Genomic DNA, 22,192 nt, shown 5'->3' with positions numbered 1-22,192 from the left:
GGAACTAGAATATAAGCATGTATTTAATAAAATCATTTAATTATTAAACCACTGAAAATTTTCCCTTCTTTCTTTTATTCCTTCTTTCCATAAATATTTATTGAATCTCCACTGCCTAGCAGGCAGCATGTAAGTGGTGGTAATAAGAAAACATTAAGATGAGGACTATACCTGGTTTGAAGAGAAAAACTTTAGTGTAAATAATCCCAAAGAAAACTATCCAAGATTATTTTATCAGCATTGCACCTGCACTTTATTTTCTTTTAAGTAGGTAGACTGTTTTCTTATTACAACTTAAAGACTTTAGAGTTTCAAGATTGTATCAAATTAATACATTTATTACATTTTAGATACATATTCATATCAAAAGCATTCTAAAACTCCATCCTCAAAGCTCTACTCACTTAAACTAGTATTCTGGACCTGCACATGAGTATTCGGTTTTGAAATGCCCTACAATTTTATCAGATACCAGAAAACAACAACGAAAAATTAAACCTGGTTGAAAAAAGGGAAAGCTAGGATAATTTAGAAGTAGATTTGGGTCAGAAGACTATAACTAGCTTCTACCAGGCAAACCAAGATTTATAAAAGCATGTAACCTTGGGCGAGGGTCCCATGCCTCAGTTTATCAGCAAAATGGTGATAATACCTACCTCAAGGGGTTGTTGTAAAAATTTATGAGTTAATACAGGTAAAACACTTAAAACATTGTTTGGCACATAGTAATGTGTGCTATTCATATGTGCTATTATCACTGTAGATGCATCTTTCCAACATCTGGTTGGTGAAAAACATACACAGACAAATGTAAATAGCTCGAAAGAGCCTTCAGAAGTAACACAATAGAAGAACAAGCAGGTAATCGCAGAATTGTGTTAGTGACCTAAGCGTGTTTAAGAAACAAGAGGTAAAGCAGAGGTCACAATGTGTGTTTAACTTTAAATAAATATATGAAACAAGGAAAATTATATTCTATATTTTAAAACATTGAAATAACTTTCTATTGCTTTACATTGTCCAAACAAAAGCTGTATTAATAATAAAGAGTATACTTCCGAATCTGGAGTTCCATCAATGATTTGTTCAGCTTGCATAAGTCACAACTGATTGGACACAGTCCCTGTGGGCTTGCCATTTCATCCAGACTGGACGGTTCATTAGTCATAATTACTATAACTGTACAGCAGAGACTGCAGTTTTATCTCATCATACATCTTTGATCAAGCTGCTTCAATTCTGCTTCATCAGCATATGAAGTTACATTATTGGAGCTTTTTATTTTCCAATCGGTAATTAACATAGATTATGCTTTTTATCAAAACATGTATTTGGTCTTCACATTTAATAGTGAGGGCCCAGATCTGACCACCATTTGACCTCTGAAATTTCTACCACCTAAATACCATGAATCATAAACTGAAATCCAGAATACCACAGAGAAAATTAAACAAAGAAAAGAACTGACCTGTGTTAAAAAGCATAAGATGATTGCACTTATCTAAATTGAGACTAACCATATTTGCTGCAGCTTCTCATTAAACATTAAATCGCACACCAGAAGAACACATCATACATATTTATTGTTTTGCACTGTCACTTTCAAAAGACTCATACCACAATTAGTGTTTCTCTCAAACTATAAGCTACATAAAGAAATTTCCCATGAAGCTTGAAGACAAAGTAATGTAAAAGATGGTTCAAGAAGGTTAAAGAACAGATGGATAATAGATTTCACTGAACACTAAAGCATAACACACTCACTTCAGAAAAGAAAATGTTGCCAAAACATAGTTCAAATATAAAATACTGAATGAAATTGATGTGTCAGGAATTTTTTTTCCTTCCAAGTTCTTTTGGAGAACAATAGGGGACTAAAAGGCCTGTCTCACTATTTTTGCATCTCACTATTTTCATGTGTAAAGTGTCCCCACTGTAGGCTGCATGAACAATCATAATCGACAGTTACATGCAGGCACTGAGGCTGCAAAAATCCCAGAGTAATTAGTGTTGTCTGAATCCAATGACATCTGTGTTCTCATGGTTCTCGAGACATGTCAGGCCAATAAGATGTATATGAAAAAATATGACAAGTATTGCAAATGCCCTTCTGAAAGGTCTTACACTTTAGGGGAAAGCTGAAGAAATAACACATGTCATCTTCTTTTTGTAAGCAAAATATTTAAGATTAAAAGGTCTAGAAAGATCTTTTGACTCACTCATTCTCTTTTTGTAACTATAAAGCATTTGTTCAGAATACATCAATAGGGTATGAAAAAATCTGTTGTAAGTTGGCTTCTTTTTAAAACTTTCTCAGCACACGTGATTGATTCTGTGCAGTGTAATATAGGTGCCCACTCCTGTAAGTGACAAAACAGATGGATATCTTATTAACATGCCTTGGTTTCTTTACCTTTTAATTAAAAAATATTACCTCTTAGTCCTGGACATAAAATAGTTCAAAATTTGTGGTTAAATGCCTTAGAATTATGTTTGTATTTTTCTAACAATACAGATTGTCAAATTGACTGTATTAAAAAGTCTTTGTTTTAAGATACCTAATGTTTTTGCTTACTGATGCCTATTGCCGAGCCCTCTCCCTCTATATGCTGTAGCAGTATGTTTCAGCATGCACTTGCTCCAAGAAAGACATTAGTCATCATTAACAGAAGCACTGACACCAAATCTAAGTGCCTCTCCACAATGACCAAGTGGCAATCATCTTTCTCTTACACTGTCACTGCTGATTAGGATTTTCTTTCATGAAAATTTAATTTGTACCCCTTTCTGCAGCTTCTTTTTTTTTTTTTTTTTTTCATTCCTGAAAAAGCAACATTTTCAGGAGAGATTACAGATAAAAGCAAAGAAGCTCTACCTATAATATAGCTAATGATATAGAGATTGCAAGATTCTCAGGTAAATCTTTTCTCTAATTCAATGGAAAAACACAGATTAAATCAATGATTAATAAACAGAAGAAAAACAATGATTCTAAAAGGAATATTGCTTTATTGCTTTAAGAATCTATAAGCCTCAAAAGGTAACTAATTCAAGGAACCCAAATAAAACTTCCCTACATATTAACATAATCCCAAAGCTTCTTTAAAACTAAGACAACACTTTGATAGTCACCGTCTTTCACGAGGTTTCAAATTTTTATTCTCCATTTTGTAAACAAGACAGGGGCATTCACACAGACACATCACTGTAAACTGAAGAAAATACTTAAGCAGTCATACCTTTAGTATGCATTAACCTACTGGGTTTTTTTGTTTTTTTTTTTTTTAGAAATTTTCAGTTGTACTGGACAAATGAAAATGATTCATGTGGCCAAGCAGGGTACTCTACAGCTAGATGATACTACAGACAAACTCTGGTTCTGTACAATATCACAATGTTAAACAAGATATCATAGCAATAAGTTATTTAAGGAAGTTTTTAAAAACATTTACTTTTCTGTTTTATTTCAATCTGTTTAAAGTTTTTTTTTTTTTCTTTTTTCTTTTTTTTTAATGTAAGCATGTGATAGTTTGCAAGGGTCCTGGTACAACCCAAACTCCCACTTCTAGTTATAAATATTATCATCTCTTCGTATTACTTAGATATTATAACAAAATAGAGGTTGGTTTAAATTTAAAATATCTTGAAATTATTTTATATCCCTTTTCGAACATACGTACTTTTAGTCCAAACAGGTAACACTTTTGTGTTTACATGAGCATAAAATGTATCTTTTCAAAATGTAAATAACCACATGAAATCCTCTGAAAGCAAAAATCAACATTATTTCTTTGTAAATCAGAAGCAAGTACAATTCATCAAACTTTAGTCATTAAATGATCCTTCTACTCCTGACTATTTTATTGTGAAAAAATAATACAGAACAAATTTGAAGGTCAAATAGCAACTGCTTCGTGGCATTTACAAATGGTTCAAGTTTTTTTTTCTTTTTTTTCTATTTAAAATTGGTCTGCAGTTAGAACATGTAGGAGGAGATTAGGAATTAAAACGGATTCTGGGAGGCAATGTCTAACTACTGAACTTTTATAACAGGAGTATCTTTGATTAAATAAGGAGCTAGTCTAAAATAAAAGCAAAACTGTACCATAATAACCCAACTTAATTATCTTTGTAGAATACATTTATAAATGATTGGCCCATTCTATCTTTATTTGACAAACTAAATATGCCTCTTAAATTCTCAAACATTTAAAATTCTGATTCTCACAGTTGCACAGACTTATCCAAATTAAAACTTCAAAAACTTACAATATAATGACTGACTCCATTGCTAGATCCAGTAAAAGTTCAAGTAAAGAAGTTTAGCTCTGTAACTTCCACCCCTCAACTAAACCTCCAAGTCACTTGTCAGTTAAAGGTTGGGCGATTTATTGACCGCCTCTGGATGCATACTGTCAGTGCTGAAGGAAATATGAGGGAGGGTTGTCGCTACTGTTCTGGAGCTCATTGATAATGACATACCTGCCTCTGTCACCCATTACCCATACTACAAACTACTTAGACCTAACTGAAAAATCAATAGCCTACTTGCACTGGTTCCTGTGGCTGCCTCCTTTGATTGTCAGCTCCTGTCTAGGGTCAGCACTTACATGAAAGGGGCTGTGACTGCCTGATGCTTTCAGGACAACCTAACGATATGAAACTAGCCAACAGAACAGTAAATTCTGTCTCCCTGCCCTCCTCATCAATTAGGCTTTGACTAGGCTTGCCTGTAGAAACCTGACCTTTTAAGTTTAGGTGAATATGGACTAGCTGAACACACCATTGCCCTCAGCACTGAGCCAGGAAATCTACTGACAGGTTAAACAAAACAGAAGGTTGTAACTGTCATAATTTGCATTGCACTTTCACGCCAACAAGGGTGTTATCAGTAGGGGCAAGCCCTGGAACACACAACTCCAGTACCCTTAAGCCACGCTACTCATAAATTTTCAAGTGAAGTGAGATAAAACATAAATTCACAAATAGCAATGCATTTCTCATCTCTCAGTCTTTTAGGTTTGCACTTTGCAAACCCACAGAGTGCCCATCAACAACTCTTTTTGGTCACCTGGCACTCCCATTGCACTAATTAGGGACTTCCATTGACCATAACACAGAAGTAAAAATAACAATGCCTATTTAAAACCTATTTTAGAGAGCCTATACAATATAGCAGATAGACTGACTGGTATATATGTCAAAATGAGAACAATTAGATCTCAATATGTTATCTTTTCTTGCCTCAATTCACTCCCTCCAAAAGTATCCACAAGCTTAGACAAATAATAAGTTATCACGTAAGTGAAAGGAGGTGTTGAAATTATTTCCTACCATGCTACTCTGATATAGCATCTTTTACAGTTTGAGGGAAAACTAAGAACATCTGTAAAATAAAAGATGTTAACACTTTTATGCTTGTCAGATCTTCTGATGAAAACAAGTGAAAAGCATGAGAAAGGAGTATAAAACTAGCCTTTCTTTAGTGACTCATGTTTTGAAAATCACTTCCCTGCTTAGATCTATCTTTTAACACAGTATGAACTTAGTAATAGCAAAGTTGCTTAGCACAATGTCATTTCTCTAAGGAGAAGACCAATAATTTCTTTTTTTTTTTTTTTTTAAGTTAATTGTGAATGGGAACTTACTTTGGCTTCAAGAACTAATATTTACACAATACCCAATCTTCATAAAAATGTCCAAAACATTGACAGTCCACTAAATATTTAAGGGAAAAAAAATACTGTTCATATAAACATACACTATTTTTCTATATACGGGAATACATACTGCATTTTGTTTTATAATTTTATGATTCAACTCCTATTAAGCAATAATTAGTATACTCAGAATTTTTTCCCAAGTTGCTACTTCATTGTCCCTCACAGTTGTCTCCAAACTATATTTTGTACATTTTTTCCATAAATCTAAAATATCCATAAGCTTATTCTTGTCTGAATTTAAAAACTTTCATATACCTATGTTAGAGCAGCATTGAAAGCCTAAACATCTGCAGAAAGATTTCTGATAGAAATAAACAAAGATGTCAACGATTTTAGTCATGTAATCATGGAAAATTTTAGACTCTTTTATCTAGAAGAGATAGAAAGATTACCTAGTCCAACTCACTCATTTAACAATTGAGAAAATAATGGATAAAGATAGTGACTTGATCAAAGTCACCCAGGTAACCAAGCCAGGACAAAAATTCTGGACTTTCTGTTTCCTAGATTGATGCTTTGCTGATACGTTCACACTGTCTCCTTTTATCTATCCAGGTAATCTGGATAGCAACCACCTTATATTTAAAATATATATCTATAGATTTGTGTCATTCATTTTTAATTTATAAAGTTTATAGAAAGTCTTGATTAGCAGAAAAGATTAGATTATTCATACAGCATTTAACCAAAAAGTTACCATGGAACAAACATTAGAAATAGAAGGCCCAATTAAGTATAGTTGGAATCCTTTACTGACCTAATATGATGATTAACTAAGCATCTGGTCATCTTTCTGCTCCTTTGTGTGTACACAGCTGATAGCAAAGTGAAAGGGTATGGATAGTGTCTGATCCCAGCAAGCAAATCATTTGAAAACAGCCATAGCTACAGGTCAAAGATTTTCTACTCAATCTAGATGAACTTAAACCTACTAACCTCGATTTTAAACCTAATTACCTATATACCAAATCAGTCAGAAAATAAGAGAATGACTCTTTATGATCCAAAGATAATAAGGGAAGATAGGAAGGAAAAATTCAGGAAAGAGACTGGCAGAACTTTAATATCCATAGGCCAAGACAGTTATTTTATATCCTAGCTTTATATCAGATGGTTAATGGAAAAGTTTCCATTCCTTAGATCATTAAATATTATTTCATTTATATTCCACAGATGTCTTCTATATATGGATTGCAATCAATGAAGCATTTTTTTGTTGTTGTTTAACCATTACAAGCAATCAGAGAAACCTCTCTGCACATCACTTTTACTCTAATTCATAACATTTAAAGGATGGGATAGGCTAGATTTTTAACATTTCCATTAAAAATAACACAAAGTCCATTAAGTATTTCCTGTAATCTTAGCAGATGATCAATGCCAAATTACTACTATTCATAATAATATAGAGTGCTATAGAACCAATACATTTTTAAATAAAATGTTTAAAATGGCTAGTGTTCCTAAACTATAACAAAAACCTACCCATACGATACGCTTAACTAATAATTTTAAACACAGGCCCACAAAATGTCTCATATGACCTGAAAGAAATAGCACATAATGCCAAATATTATATTCTGAACTAAGTACAGCTCAATACTAGCATAATCTACGTCTCTAATTTCACTCGTCTGTTTTGTTAATGTCTGGCACTGATCACAAGAGAAAGTAGAAAGGGAGTGGGGATGGCTTTAATATCCTAAGAAACATATTCTACACAATATGAGTCATTAATATTGTCTTCATAAACAAAAGATATCACACCTTCTTGAAACCGTAAGGTCAGCTTTCAATTTTCTTTAGCACTTAAATTCATTAACGTCTGATCCTGGTTTTTCTGTCTACCTTCTGGAAGTGATATTAAAGGCCAGCAAAATTATTTCTCCAGGTAGAAAAGTCACAAAGAACAATCCACAAATTATACAATAATTCCTTAAAGTTAACAGTTGGCTCTACCAAATATACCCTTTCAGGTGAAGATAATAGTGACTTATGAAAGCCAAAGTTATTGGGCAGGTAAAATTTAATATTTACCTAATAGTACATTAATAAGTTCAAACTGGTTTTTTTAAAAAAAAAAGAAAGAAAGAAAAAGAAAAAAAAGGAGGAGGGGAGAAGAAAAGAAGGAAGGAACAAGGAAGAATAGGAAAAGAAAATTTTTTAAAATTTTGCTTTGACTTTTCAGAACTGCTTAACTATGTATGTAAATAAAAGAATGTAGTTGTTACAACTCAAAAAAGTATACATTTAAAATGAGAAAAAGATACATGATTTCTTGGTAAGCTCAAAAGACATATACCAATATAAGTGAGAATATAACAAGTTCAAAGAAACATTCTAAAAAACACTTGCTGAATTAATTTGTGAATTAACATTTCACATCCTAGCGCAATAATATAATTTCACATCCTAGCGCAATAATATAATGACATTTACTTCTTAGTCAGGCTAAAAGCTGCTTACTTTGATTTTCCTGAGCACAAGTTCCTTACTTTATCACTGTATATTTCTGGTGACATCGAATTATGTATAGTTTAATAAAGTACTCATTTATGCAGTTGTTATTCAACTTGGGGAAAAACCTCTATATATAGCATACTCTCAATTTTCTCATCCCACTATATAATATAAGCATTATATTTGTAAAGTCTAATAGGTAACAAACAACTCTAATCATATATATTATCTAAGGCAATCCAAACAAATTTAAAAGGACCACAAACAATACTCATCAAAAGTACATAAAAGCATTTTATTTTTCAGTACAGTTTGGTAGACTTACTATACAAAAGTAAAGCTATTGCTTTTACCTGACATAAAATTATCTGAAGTTCAACCTGTTCAAATGAGAACGATATCCTTGGGTTACAAATCAAAGAGAGTAAAAAAAAATTTTTTTTGTTAAGGCTATTTTGTGAGGGGGGAAGAATAACTTGTTTCAACAGCATGCTTGACCATATAAAATTATTAATAAGCACTATGGTGAACTGTTCAAGGCAAATATTCAATTATTGGTTATTTTAGATTGATTCCAGAATAATAATTGCAAATAGTTTAGAAACAATCTCCTTAACACTTTGCAATTTTAGAAAACTAAATCCTTTGACAGAGAATAAAAGAGTATATAGTTTTACTGTGACTTATAATGTGGATAGTATAATCTTGATGACTGTCATTAATGCATCTTACATATATTTAAATATAATTACTTCAATAAAATGTCATCAACTAGAATATACTAACCAATCATGTCTGGGTTATTTACTTTTTCTGTTTTTAGTGAAATAATTTTTAAATTCAGAGAACTTAATAGTGTTTTATTTCCTTATTTACAATTTGACCAAAAATAAAAATGAATGTTGTTTTAAAAAACAAGCATTTTTATAAGTATGTACAATGATTAAGTATATAAGAACTAAAAATTTAGCACCCACATAGATGTTTCAATGTTAGATTTTAGAGGATAAGACTATATACCAGTAAACATGTAGTCCTTTGTTTTCCAAAAAGTATAAATCCTCCAGAGATACTTTCTTTTCTGAAGTCAATAATCTGATTATTTTTTGAAAGCTTCTAAAATGTTTCCCGGAAAACAAAACCATGTATTCTAACATTTGTTTACTCTTTAGCAAAGATTATTGAGATACCATATATTATTTTTACAGATAATAAAATAATAGATACCTTTTAAGTCTCGCTAACATGATAAAGTAACAAATGCACTAAAGTTAACTCAGTAAATACATTTTTAAGTAAAGATCAGCAAAAAATAAAACAGTTTAAGAATTTTGTATTCTCTGGAAACATAAACAGGATAACTGTCATGTTACAGAAGCACTGACTTCAGCCATTAGTTTGGTTTTGCTCCTGAGAAACACAACATGAACTACTGCATCATTTCTTTTCAAATCCATACATTCCCTGCAGCCATTCAAGCTTCATCAGCAGTCCAGGAATGTATAAAAATGACAGGCAAAGGGCATTAGGTATTTTTACTTCCATACTATTTTCCTATAAATGGAAGAGGATTCTTTCGCAAAGCACTTAAGCTCAAGCTCAGTCAATGCCGAAGGAAAATATAACTGAATTCTCTATGCAAGAAAGTATCACAATTGGATTATGTACTACTTTTCAAGAAAATGTTGATAAATCTAATACTGTATTATTATCTTAGAATAAAACATTGTAAGGTTAGCAGTCAACTTAATTACCCATTATTCTTCAATTAGAAATATTTTCACTTTTTAAAGTATTCTGTCAACTCATCACCTTATTTTGGCACTAAAGTATTCAGTTTTGGTTCTAATTTTAATTATAAAAATTTCCTTAAAATATGCCAACTTTTTCTTGAAAATGTATTTGTATAAATAATTTTTTATTTCCAAGTTTCTGTACTCATAAAGGTTTCGGTGAAATAGGAAATTCCATTAATAATTAAAAGTTTATTTAACCACCATTAGTAAAAATAGGATGTAATGAGTAATCTGGTTATTTTACTGGACCTTAAACATTCACATTGCTATAAAACTAGTACATTAACAACCCGACTCAATTTTTTGAAGAAACTGGGAAATTTTCAGACTAAAGTTTTAAACATCCACATATTTTAGTTTATAGTAACTAAAAACATGCCCACTTCAGTACTATCACCTACATTCTTCATGTTCCTAATGTAATGATGCAAGAGGTAAAGCCTAGGGAAGTCTGAAGGTTATGGACTACCCGAAATCCAAAACAAAAAATTCAAATCACACCCTGAATGTCCTCCTTCCCTTTTTAGGAATGTGCTGCAGCCAGCCCAGCACCACAGCTCTGGGCAGAAGCATGCTGATGTTGGCACTGCCTAAGCCAAACAAACAAGATGTTTAACAGTCAAATAAAATGTCCTGCAGCCTCCCTAATGAATTTGTCAAGGACCATCAGATTTCGCACCCCCTCCTTTGCCTCATTAACTCAAGTATGATGAGACGGATTATAACAAGAGAATACAGATGAATCGGTCTGAAGACCTGAAGTGGCTTTTAGCCTCTAGAATTTCTTTCTCTCATTTGGTCTCCTTTAATAGAATATAGTATCTCCTGCAGAAGTAGCTGCCAGTTCGTTTTAATACACCATCAAGGAGCTGCTGATGGACTTCTATACTAACATACATAAAAGCAGAGGTGACAGGGGCTCTCTCAATTACAGCCTCTTCGGATACCGTTTCCCCCTTCAATTATTCAACCAGAGGAAGAGAGGACCGCAAAGGCGCAGCTGAAGCTGCTCTTAGAGCAGAGGCAGCCGGAGTGAGTTGGGGTGGGGGAGGGGGGAGAAAGAGCCAGCAAGAGGGAGCATTATTTGCTGGAAGTGTTTAAGTTTATTGCTCGAATGATGTTTCTAATTAGTACCACGGCCATAAATTAAAGTCGCCTTTGTTTAACTGATTTATTATTTACTAGAGCATCTACCTAAGACAGGGTAAATTGGTAATGAATTGTTTTTAAATCAAAACATTTGTAACGTTTTATCATCCTTCGGCCTCTGTATGCAAAAGTGGAGAAGCGTGGGGGCAAGGATGAGAGAAAACTTAGCCGAGCTTGACAGAGCTGCGAGTGGAGGTGCAGCGGGGTGTCCGGCGAGTGGTGGAGCGAAGGTCCGCGCGGCCTGGGCCGCCCCACCCGAGAGGAGAGGAGAGGGCGCGGGACATGCGGCGCGGCGGCGGAACCCTGCGGACCAACTCCGCCACCCCTGAGGCTGTTTGCAAACACTCACTCTCGGGAGCGTCGCGGGCCGGGCCATTCGCGAACCAGACGCCACGACGAAGCGACCACCTCGAGAGTGGGGCGGGAAAGCTCCGCACCCTCTATCCCTGCCACCAGTCTCCGCCCAGTAACTGCCCTCGGAGAAGCAGCCACGGAGCCCCTCCCGGCCAGTAGCTCTCTCCCGGCAGCGCAGTGCCCTCCGGCCCAGGCAGTTCCCTGAGCGCCGGCGTGGCCTCCCGGGTTAGAGCAGGGCTTCCACACGCGCGAACCCCGAGGGCGCGAGTTCCTCTCCATCCTTAGGCTGCGAGGCGTTCCCGGATGCACGCGGCCTCCCGGGAGAAGGCTGGAGGTCAAGCCGCCCAAGTCTCTGCCACTCTAGAGAAGTTAACTAAAGCTCTGGAGTCGCGCGGACGCTTACTTCTGACTGTTCTTCCTAATCCCTGGAAGACAAACCCTAAGCAACAAATCCGAGATATATATTTTTTTTAAGCAAATATTCTTTAAAAAGGGACTTATGCCAACGAGAGAGGAAGGGTGACAAACTGCCTGTGGTCCGCACCAGGTATGTAAGAAAGAACCAAGAGACCCAATTGTCTGATACCAAGTAGATGGAAAGCAATTAACTACCCTATGCAATTCAATTCAGGTTCACCCGGGCGGACTTTAAGAGGGTAAGTCAAGCCTTCCCAAGGGGTTTTGAAAAAGCCAAACTACCAGGTTTCTAAAACGAAGTCTTCACCCAAATGGACTCATAGATTTTTATTTTTATCGCATAACCCAGGGCTGGAATATAACCTCCGAAATCAAACTAAAAATAATCACGTCTACCTGATACACGTTAAAAAGATTCAGAATCCAGACATTTTAGGTTCATACATAAACCCTCAATATTAAGCAAATCAGAAACAATGTTCTAGCTTTGTTTTTTTCACCCAAAAGTATCGAAAGGGTACAGTGGGTACAACTTGTTTAGGATAATACATGTACTAAAAAGCACATGCATGTCTTTCATTGAAATGCCTAGGGAGGAGTGAAGCCATCTGTGTAATCAATAACAGGATAGTTATAGATTTTTGTGGCAGTGAAGTCTTTTAAAAGCAAGAGTCAATTATGAAAATAAAATCATTTTACAAATGAAACTGTACCTGTACCCCCTAAGAATACATTCACAGTTAGATTTACAACAGTACAATTTTAAGAAAACTTTAGGTTTATATTTACTTCCCTTGTTTTTCATTAAGTTTGAAACAATTTTAGTAGCTTATTTTAAAAGTATATCCTACTAAGTTCTACGACATATAAATTTGCACCATTTCTCACAACTTAGATATTTTCTCTCTCGTAACTAGTTAATTCTTGCAACGATAAAATAATGTATTAAATATATGTGAATCTTAATTATGAAATAATTATCAAACAAGGTGCTTGGACTAGTTTTTGCCCTGCCCTGTTTTTCAACAGCATATCGAAATTACTAAAAAGAGATTTATGGTTATAAACCCTCACCTTATATCCACTCCAACCCCCACTGGTGCACATATACAGCCATTGCTCTGATTCTTGGCAACAATGGGAGGGGAGGGGAAGAGAAAGGAGTAAGACTTTAAAGGAGGAAAAAACCTGGAAAAATTAGGTCCTTTACCAGATTCCCCTTTCTCCTCCCATTTGCCTTCAAGCCAAAGTAATTTTGTTACAGTTTTCACCTTCTCCTACACAATATTGATAGATTCAAAAAAAAAAAAAAAGTGAGCCTTTCACTGCTACTCTCCCTCGCGTTATTCCAGCCATCTCCAGGAGAGTCCCTTCTATATAAACTCTTTTTCTTCTTTGCTGATAAGAGAGGAGGATAAAGAGGAAGGGTTGTAAAATGTGTGCATGTATTTGACTTCCATTATCTCCTCCTATTTTCTTACTTCTCTCTTTACCCTCTTTCTTTATCAAGTGCAGTGGTGGCTGCTACCGTTCGCCAAGCCTGCCTGTCTTCTCTCTCGGATTGGCTAAAGCACTGACAGCTCGGATAGCGATTGTAGGAACTGAAGCTCCACCCCCTCATGATGGCCCTGGGACCATTCATAAACTAAATAACTCCAGGAAACAGCGAGGGAGAGAGAGAAAGAAAGAGAGAGGGAGAGAGAGAGAAAGGAGAGAAGAGAGAGCGAGCACGAGGAAGGGGGGAGGGGGAGACAAGCAGGGGGAGTGCGGGGCGAGAAAGAGGTCGGAGGGGAAAGGAGGGGGAGAGACGACTCAGAAAGTGGAATCTGTACAAGCAACCTAGAGGAGGAGAAGGAAAACCCTGAATCGTTATAACTACACCCCAGATGCAACGCAAGCAACGACTTCGTCACACTAAAACGGATTTTGTGAGGGCCAAAAGTATAAATTACGAAGCAGAAATGATTATCAAACAACTTCCAGCGGTTTGCACCTAAAGAAATACAAGAAGAACCCACTACAAACAAACCAACCCAGTCCAAACAACGCCTCCAGTAGGAAAAGAGGAAAACTGCGACAACACGACCCCCTGAGAAGAGAGGAGACCAACACGCTGAGACTGCGGGGCGTCAGCAAACCTCCAAGTGCACGGCGGACTGAGTTGTACTTCGCAGCTCTCTGAACATTAATTACCTCCTGCACCTTCCACTTGGGGGAGGGTGAGGAAGAAGGCACTCACCTACACTGAGCGAAGAAGTCCTACCAGCGTGGAAGAAAAGTTTAAGAATGAACCACTGAATGTTTCGCTTTTATTTTTAAATTTACTTTGGCACTTAAAAAACTTCGTTTTCAGATTTCTGGGCAATCTCGGCTGCAGACATCTAAGCCTAACCTTTTGGTATCCTGAGTTTTTTTCTTTTTCCTTCTCCTTCCTCACCCCCACCCCGCTTCTCTCGCACACCGTCTTTACATATCAAGAGAAAGCAAAAAGGTCCCAGGAGGTACTTTTCTTTTTAGAAAATCATCTTTTCTCCCCTAATTTTTCTGCAGAAGAAAAAAGGTTTCGAAAGAGGGAAAAGGAAAAAACAAGCCGGCTACAGTATCAGCCGGTCAGCCCAGGTGGAAAACAAGAGTGAAAGTGGGGCTTAACGGGGAGCGCACCGCCTCTTTCGAAAGCCGCTGGGCCACCACCAGTGCGTGAGCCTTGGATCCCTCAACGTATTGCGAGACGCCGGTGTATAGCCCGGACCTGTGCCCCAACATGATTGCCGCTCAGGCCAAGCTGGTTTACCAGCTCAATAAATACTACACTGAGCGCTGCCAGGCGCGCAAGGCGGCCATCGCCAAAACCATTCGAGAGGTCTGTAAGGTGGTCTCGGACGTGCTCAAGGAAGTGGAGGTGCAGGAGCCTCGCTTCATCAGCTCCTTGAGCGAGATCGATGCCCGCTACGAGGGGCTTGAGGTCATTTCGCCCACCGAATTTGAGGTGGTGCTCTACCTAAACCAGATGGGCGTCTTCAACTTCGTGGACGACGGCTCGCTACCCGGCTGCGCGGTGCTCAAACTGAGCGATGGGCGGAAGCGCAGCATGTCTCTCTGGGTCGAGTTCATCACAGCGTCGGGCTATCTCTCAGCGCGTAAGATCCGCTCGCGTTTCCAGACGCTGGTGGCCCAGGCGGTGGACAAGTGCAGCTATCGGGATGTGGTCAAGATGATCGCGGACACCAGCGAGGTCAAGTTGCGCATCAGAGAGCGCTATGTGGTGCAAATCACTCCGGCGTTCAAGTGCACCGGGATCTGGCCTCGAAGCGCGGCACAGTGGCCTATGCCCCACATCCCCTGGCCCGGCCCCAATAGGGTGGCCGAGGTCAAGGCCGAAGGGTTCAACTTGCTCTCGAAGGAGTGCTACTCGCTGACCGGCAAGCAGAGCTCGGCAGAGAGCGACGCCTGGGTGCTACAGTTCGGAGAGGCGGAGAACCGCCTGCTGATGGGAGGCTGCCGAAACAAGTGCCTCTCAGTGCTGAAGACTCTGCGGGACCGCCACCTGGAGCTACCCGGCCAGCCGCTCAATAACTACCACATGAAGACGCTGCTGCTGTACGAGTGCGAGAAACACCCTCGAGAAACGGACTGGGACGAGTCGTGCCTGGGCGACCGGCTCAACGGCATCCTGCTGCAGCTCATCTCCTGCCTGCAGTGCCGCCGCTGCCCTCACTACTTTCTGCCCAACCTCGACCTCTTTCAGGGCAAGCCCCATTCGGCCCTGGAGAGCGCTGCCAAGCAGACCTGGAGGTTGGCCAGGGAAATTCTCACCAATCCCAAAAGCCTGGACAAACTATAGGGTGCTGGGGACTGCTTGAAAAGCGACACAAACGGGCGTGCTCTCTCAGACACACAACACACAACTCAGCGATAAACAGCAGAAACTCTGGACACAAACTTTTATGTAAGTCACCTGAAATAGGAATCAGGCAGAAGACCTTCGTTAATTAAGAAGCAAACAAAAAGAGAGCAACCCAACCAAAACAAATCACATTCTTGCACAAAAGTGATCGTTTTCTTCCAAACAATGTGAATTTAAAAGGTCACACAAAAGAAGCAATCGGGCTGTGCCACCACAGAATGAAACCCAAGGTACATTTTCAAATCAATGTATAGTAGTTTCCCCCTTTTCCTTCTTTCCCCCTATCCTTTTTCCTCTTCACCCCATTCCCCCTCTCATTTCGTTTTGCTTTTGGTTGCCTGAATGTTGTCACCAAGTGAAAAAATTATTTAACTATATGTGAAATTTCTCTTTTAAAAAAAGTTTTACTGATGTTAAACGTATCTCAGTGCCAATGTCAGACTGTGCCCCTCCCTCTCCTGCACCTCTACCCTCACCCTGAGCTGTCTTGTTGAAAACAGTAATAAAAACATTACTTTACATTGTAATTGACTGTGGATTGTTCTTAAATGAAGGCAGGTGAGATAACAGTTTATAATTTGCAATGTAAAGATGTGACTTGAGGAATCAAATGCAAGAAGCTTCCATTTGAACTGATTTGCAAAATTTAAAATACAGCACATTTTGTAGAATTGACTATAAGTCCGCACCCAAATCCTTAGAAAATAGAAAACATTAACTTTACTCAACTATAACATGTATTTGTTCTGTAGAGTTAGAATTAAAGGTAACATCTACTTCACGCTTGGGAAAAAAAGTATAAAATAAAAGATTTGATCCTATTAAAGCAGAAAAAACTTTTTCACATTAAAAATTAAGAGATGTACTTTCTTATGCCATAATTTCAAAAAATCCAGTCTGACTCCGATATACAAAGGAAATATGTATGGATTTTTCTGAATAGTTAACAAAGTCAGTTGATACTTTTCCTTCAACCATTTGTCCTCTTCAAGCTTTGAGTAATAAAAATTTAACAGTTAAATAAACCACAACAAAAAAGAATAAAATGGTTATAGCAATAATCCTCTCCCCCAGCATATGGTGATATGAACCATTCAGATTTATAAATTACTTCCATTTTAAAATGGTTTAGTTATAAATTCCATAATTATGATTATTTTAATCAAATTTCAAGAATTATTCTGAAACTGTTTATATGCAATTCAAACAAAAAAGGTTTTCACACCATTTTTATAACCAAAGAAAAATTATTATTCCAGGAATTTACAAATAGGAAAAGTACCTTCCTCCTCTCTCTATTTTTCTAAAGTAACAAACCAATATACTCATTTCAATGTTTCAGCTTTAACAAAGGTTTCTTTTTAATGCAAGGGAATAACTGATTAGAAAACAAAATAATTAGTCAAACAGAAAGCATCCCAAAGGAATTAGTTTGTCGTATGTTGAAAGTAACTATATACTCCATTCACTATGCTAATGATGAGACAAGGTACAGAATATATGTCAGATGTTACCCTTTAATATCGAACATTTATTCTCTGTATTAGCCCAGTTTTTAATTTATTGAGAAAATGCACAAATGAGAGGTGTAAAGAAAAATGTTTTTAAAGCAAATTTTAAAGATCAGAGGAAGAAGTTTGAGAGGGGGAAGGGCTGTATGGAGGGATGAGCAGCAGCTTGGCAGAATAGATGAAAAACAAGAAAGCCATTCAGGGGTCTAAAGCCTAGTTCATTTGACAAACAGGTTTAAGTTGTAAGATTCCTTGGTAAAAATAGTCCTATGTTAAAATATAAACTTTGATCCTATCAGTTCTGAAATCATCTCCACTCTTTCAACTCAACCTGTATTATATCTGCTTGTGTTCCTCACAGTAATATTAAATGGCTCAAACACACAAATTCCTTTAAATTATAAAGACTAATTTATTCTCTGGGGAAAATGTTCTGAATTTTAAAAACATTTTCAAACAAACAGTAGGTGCTTACATTTGCACAAAATGATTTAAAGGAATAGTGTTTAGTTTCAAAGATAAAAATATCTATAAGTGACCATTTTTTCACTCACAAAAGTATTTACAGCAGTAGACATACATCTCCCTCCAACTATTCCAGAAAAAAAGGTTTTTAAGTCTTGACGAGAAGAAACAAAAATATCCCCAATTTAGCATATTTTATTCTTCCTTATTTAATTTAATGCAGGTATCAGTCAAAAAGGAAAAACACTGCAGCAACATAAATGTCCTCATTTACAGAACACCTTAAAGCATTAACATCTATACAAAATTGAAATTTCTCCTGGTAGTTGACTGAAAAAAAATTTTTAATATAAATTGGTAGGAGTTTTAATTTCTGGAATATAAGGAAGGTTGCAGTGATACAAGCCCATTTCTTGATTGGGCCAAAAGATCTCCATATTTCACGAGCAACAAGAAAAAAATAATTTAATGATGCTGTACAGAATCAGATCAGAGAGAGACAAAACTTGTAACTTCTCTAAAAGGAGCAAATAACTTCAAAGAACCTAATCTCACAGATTGGCAGAGATTCTAATTTTCAGAACAAGTCATTAGACACCTTTAAATTAAATCAAATTTTAGGCTTTGATCTATATGTGTCTAAAAGCATCATAGAATATCTTGAATTAAATCCCAGTCTTTCTTAAATTCAGAAGTTACCAGAAATCAGAGAGTTTAATTTTGGTAACCTTCCTTTCCTAAAGAAACTAATGTATTTTCAGACATTTCAGTCATGGGACAAAGTCGAAAAAAATTTTTAATGGATAGAATTTCAGAATTAGCAAGTTTTCTCTACATTGGATTAGTTAACTTATCAAGTTCAAAACAATCAGTTCCATATAATCTACCAAGTCCTGTCTTAATAAAGGCAGCAATAGTGAAACAAAGTGCTGGAAATATGCATAAGATATGATTTGTTTGTACAGTTTTAAATAAAATTATAATATTTTCATCAAGAGCTACTTTGAAATACTTCTAAATCATTCAGATTTAATAATTCACATGATTACAAAATCAAAGAACCTTCTACCAATAAACTCAAAATACGTGTAGGTATGTACATGTACATACACACATGTTATCAGCCTGCAAAATAAATTATTCTACTTTTTAAGCCACCTTTTTCTACAGGTTGCTTATTTTGCTCATTTTTAAAAGAAACTGTTTCCTCTCAGAGCAAATTATACCATTCTTTTTCTTGAAATAAACCTAATTTTGGTTTTTATGACTGTGCTACAAATGTTTCTTAGTAAAAACAAAGTTGCCAGGGTCTGAAAAGTAATGAGAAATACATTTTAAAGGGGAAATTACATTTTCATTTAAGAATACAAAATTATGCAGTGCCTTGTAAAATCTACTATAGGTAATGGGAAACAGAGGTATCTCACACACACAAAACATGCTTGCATGCACGACAGAGTAGTAAGTCATGGGGACAAAGCAAGGAGAGTGATATATTGACATCATATCCAGAAAACATAAAGGCTAAACAAAATAATTCCACTCTCAATCTCACTGAATTTTGTATCTTAATTCACCCTTGACCCTTTGAGGCAAAATATATTTATAGACAATGTTCCCTGAGGTTCCTCCCCCTCCTCACAAAGAGCTAATGATAAATGCCATTAAGTAAAATTTGTTTTTGAATCTAAATTAACTTCAATAATCTTACTAACTGGTAGAGAATCATAAACTAAAGAAGATAATGACATTGCATATAGGCCAAGGCAATTTAGAGGAAATTCAAACTAAGCCTGTCAGATTTACCAATCTCAATCCTATCCAACAGCACCCAGCATCCCATCATAAGAAAAAATGAAACCCCCTCATCTTCTCACCTTGGGGTCGATTTTTTTGAAGTTAGGATCCTCTTCATCCACCTCAAAATAGAGTTCGGAGGAGGTGACAGAAAGAGTGCCCTTTACTACAACCGAGGGGGCCACAAGCTGAGCTGGTGTGCTCAGGCTAACAGGACCTGCCAAAAGGAAAAGACAAGCCACACAAGTTGGAATGACATTTTTCAAAAAATCAAATTTGACCAGAAATTGTATTTAATCTTTTCATTCTCACTTCTAGTACTGAACTGCCTGCCAACTACTTCTACAGTTAAATATTCTGTCCACCCCAAATCTTCCTCTGAAAATGCAAAGTCAGGATTCTCATACTAGAAGATCTATAACAGAAGGTTGATGATAACAGTAAACTAGGATGCAATTATTTTACAGGGAGTCTGCAAAGCTTTGGTCTAATCTCTAGGTAAGAAGTGGCTCTGCCTAAATAAGTCCATCCACATTCCATTTAGAAAACAGGCCTCAGGCTATCTAACAACATGAACAACAACCAGGAGCAAAGAAGCCTCAATAGGCTTCCAAGGGCAGGAGTTAGCTTACAGTATGGTAGAGGCACAACTACAAAAGGATCACTAGCTTATTAATGAAGTGGGAAATGTTAAACCATATTTTCTGATAGAGATTTTATGCCAGCTTGACACAAAACCTCTTCCATAACAACTTTACTCCATCAATGACTGGTAAAAATACTTCTTTTCTAAGCCTTCCTTTCCAATGTTAAGTATTGTTCAATGCTTCCAAATCTAATATTAGTGTAGTTCAGGGACTCTGGGAGTAAACAGCTGGAGGGTGGGTTTCCAAGTGAATGAATTTTTATTGGAATAATCAAATCTCCACAGGGCTTATCAAAGAGACAAATCAGACTGCTACTGAAAACAATAGATTCACTACAGATGTAACAGCATAATATATATTAGAGCTAAATATAAAATATGAACTAAAAATTATATATATATATATACACACACACACACACATAGAGAGAGAGAGATCAATGTAGAAAGAATTTAAAATTCCATTGTCAATTCCTCATGGTATAAATCCTATAGGGGAAGAAAACAGCGTAAGAGAAGATTGGCACTTATAGTTCTGAATTAACATAGTGCCTATAAACAAGGTGCGCCTATTCAGGTAATCAATGGGTGAATAAGTGTCTCAAAATTCAGATGAATTGACACTTCCATCGATTGTTAGACGGGTGATAGTGCTTAATCTCACATCAATCTTAATGTGTGCCAGTAGGACAATAGAAGGGATGCTCTGCGGAGATCAGAGCAGGTTTTGCCCTCTATTCCCAATGTACAAATACATTGTGTTTGCAGATGGGCAGCAGATAGCTGCAGAACAGCCATGATTTCCCAAAGCTCATCCTTATAAATGGATGAAATAAGAAGCTATGTGTTCTTTTGCTGTCTCCTTTTGCCCTCTGTACATTAGCATGTAATACTGAGAAGAAATAACATTTTTTCAATCACTCTCAGACATTCAATTATAGGGTAAGCAGACAGCTGCAGGAGCTAGGGCAGCCTAGGTCCTACAGAAGACCCCTGACAATTTCCACTTCATTTCTAACCCACACCACTTTATTAGTGTGGATTACTTCTTAATCCTATTGCCATTGTCAAGATTATATAATTAAACTCCCCTTTCACCTCTATTACTGTATGAATATATTACCAGCAGCAAGAATAGAAGCAAAATAAAGGAAGAAATGGGTAAATGGATGCGAAGGAAAAGACTACAGAATAGCAGTATCTACATTACTCTGCACTCGCACCAATTAATTTTATTTTACTTTACAGAGAGGTTTACAGTTATCAAAGAAGACACCATCTTCTCTTTTTGCTTTGCATTACCAAGTGGCATAGTAGCACAGGTTGCAGATATGTCACCAAATGCAAGATTTTTAATGCCTTTTCTCTTAAAATTATCAAAATGGAAAACTGTAATTTTCACCTATTGAAATTATAGAACCTTTCAGACTTTCTTCCTTGAGGGACACAGCCACAGGTATTAAAGTAAAAAAGCCATTTAATGAATGACTAAAATTTCTGGCTAAACAAGAGAATTTTTCCCATAAGGGATGTAAAACTGAGAATCTGCAGAGTGCAAATCAAAATTCCTACATCAGGCAAAATACGTGAATGTTGTGAAAAGCCATGGCATTCTCAGAATTGATTTGAGAGAGTAACATGCATATACAGCATGTTCACTAAGACCTGTATATCAAAGCAAATAGCTTCTCTCCCTCCAAGATTTATTTACAAAAAACAAACAAAAAAAAAAAAACAAAAAAAACCTGGCAGAATTTTACCTATAGTGCTAATTTACAGAGATTTGGTAACTCCTACGGGATGGGTGAAGCAATTTTGTTCTTTTGTTGCTGCTTTTAAACTTTTTTCTTTTTCAGTGAAAATTATTCATAAAAGAAAAAAATGAGGAGAGTAAGAAGACTGAACAGAATAGAAAAATAAAAAAGAAACTATAGAAGATAAGGGGGTAGTGTTTGAAATAACCAATTAAT

At 36.5% G+C, this 22,192-nt stretch overlaps 2 protein-coding genes across 6 annotated transcripts in view; one reads left to right on the top strand and one right to left on the bottom strand.

The window, feature by feature from the left end:
- Nucleotides 1-22,192, bottom strand: part of LRBA (LPS responsive beige-like anchor protein) — a 766,866-nt gene that overhangs the window by 296,819 nt on the left and 447,855 nt on the right. For all 5 annotated transcript variants that reach the window (XM_031663999.1, XM_031664001.1, XM_031664000.1 and 2 more), the window contains one exon: nt 19,657-19,793. In XM_031663999.1, coding sequence (XP_031519859.1) covers nt 19,657-19,793 — 137 coding nt within the window. The remainder of the gene's footprint in view (nt 1-19,656; nt 19,794-22,192) is intronic.
- MAB21L2 (mab-21 like 2) lies at nt 13,374-16,330 on the top strand. The gene has a single exon (XM_017959123.3). It carries the CDS (start codon nt 14,661-14,663, stop codon nt 15,738-15,740), a length of 1,080 nt encoding a protein of 359 aa, XP_017814612.1. The 5' UTR covers nt 13,374-14,660; the 3' UTR covers nt 15,741-16,330.

The sequence above is a fragment of the Papio anubis genome, chromosome 3 (genome assembly GCF_008728515.1).
Source record: "Papio anubis isolate 15944 chromosome 3, Panubis1.0, whole genome shotgun sequence".
Taxonomy (NCBI): domain Eukaryota; kingdom Metazoa; phylum Chordata; class Mammalia; order Primates; family Cercopithecidae; genus Papio; species Papio anubis.
This window is presented reverse-complemented; position numbering and strand designations above follow the sequence as displayed.

Bases quoted from the DNA above. Each gene is read 5' to 3' on its own strand.
- MAB21L2 (XM_017959123.3), top strand. From the start codon at position 14,661: ATGATTGCCGCTCAGGCCAAGCTGGTTTACCAGCTCAATAAATACTAC.